At 71.0% G+C, this 482-nt stretch overlaps 1 protein-coding gene across 1 annotated transcript in view; it reads left to right on the top strand.

The window, feature by feature from the left end:
• Positions 1–482, top strand: part of LOC105001641 (zinc finger protein 250-like) — a 10,334-nt gene that overhangs the window by 6,389 nt on the left and 3,463 nt on the right. The window contains exon 5 of the mRNA XM_010858032.1: positions 16–462. Coding sequence (XP_010856334.1) covers positions 16–462 — 447 coding nt within the window. The remainder of the gene's footprint in view (positions 1–15; positions 463–482) is intronic.

Genomic DNA, 482 nt, shown 5'->3' with positions numbered 1-482 from the left:
CTGGTGCGGCACCAGCGCATCCACACGGCCGAGAAGGCCTTCCGATGCGCCGAGTGCGGCAAGGCCTTCAGCCACCGCTCCAACCTCAGCCAGCACCGCAAGATCCATGCGGGCGGCCGGCCCTACGCGTGCGCGCGCTGTGGCCGCAGCTTCTGCCGCAACTCGCACCTCATCCAGCACGAGCGCACGCACACGGGCGAGAAGCCCTTCGCCTGCGCGCTCTGTGGGGCTGCCTTCAGCCAGGGCTCGTCGCTCTTCAAGCACCGGCGCGTGCACACGGGCGAGAAACCCTTCGCCTGCGCGCAGTGCGGCCGCGCCTTCAGCCACAGCTCCAACCTGCGGCAGCACCGGCTGCTGCACACGGGCGAGCGGCCCTTCCGCTGCGCGGACTGCGGCAAGGCCTTCGCCAAGGGCGCCGTTCTGCTCAGCCACCGGCGCATCCACACGGGCGAGAAGCCGTTCGTGTGTGCGCACTGCGGACG

This window comes from Bison bison, unplaced genomic scaffold, assembly GCF_000754665.1.
Source record: "Bison bison bison isolate TAMUID 2011002044 unplaced genomic scaffold, Bison_UMD1.0 scf7180017864383, whole genome shotgun sequence".
Lineage (NCBI taxonomy): Eukaryota > Metazoa > Chordata > Mammalia > Artiodactyla > Bovidae > Bison > Bison bison.
Note: the sequence above shows the minus strand (reverse complement) of the source record. Positions and strands in the feature narration are given on the sequence as shown.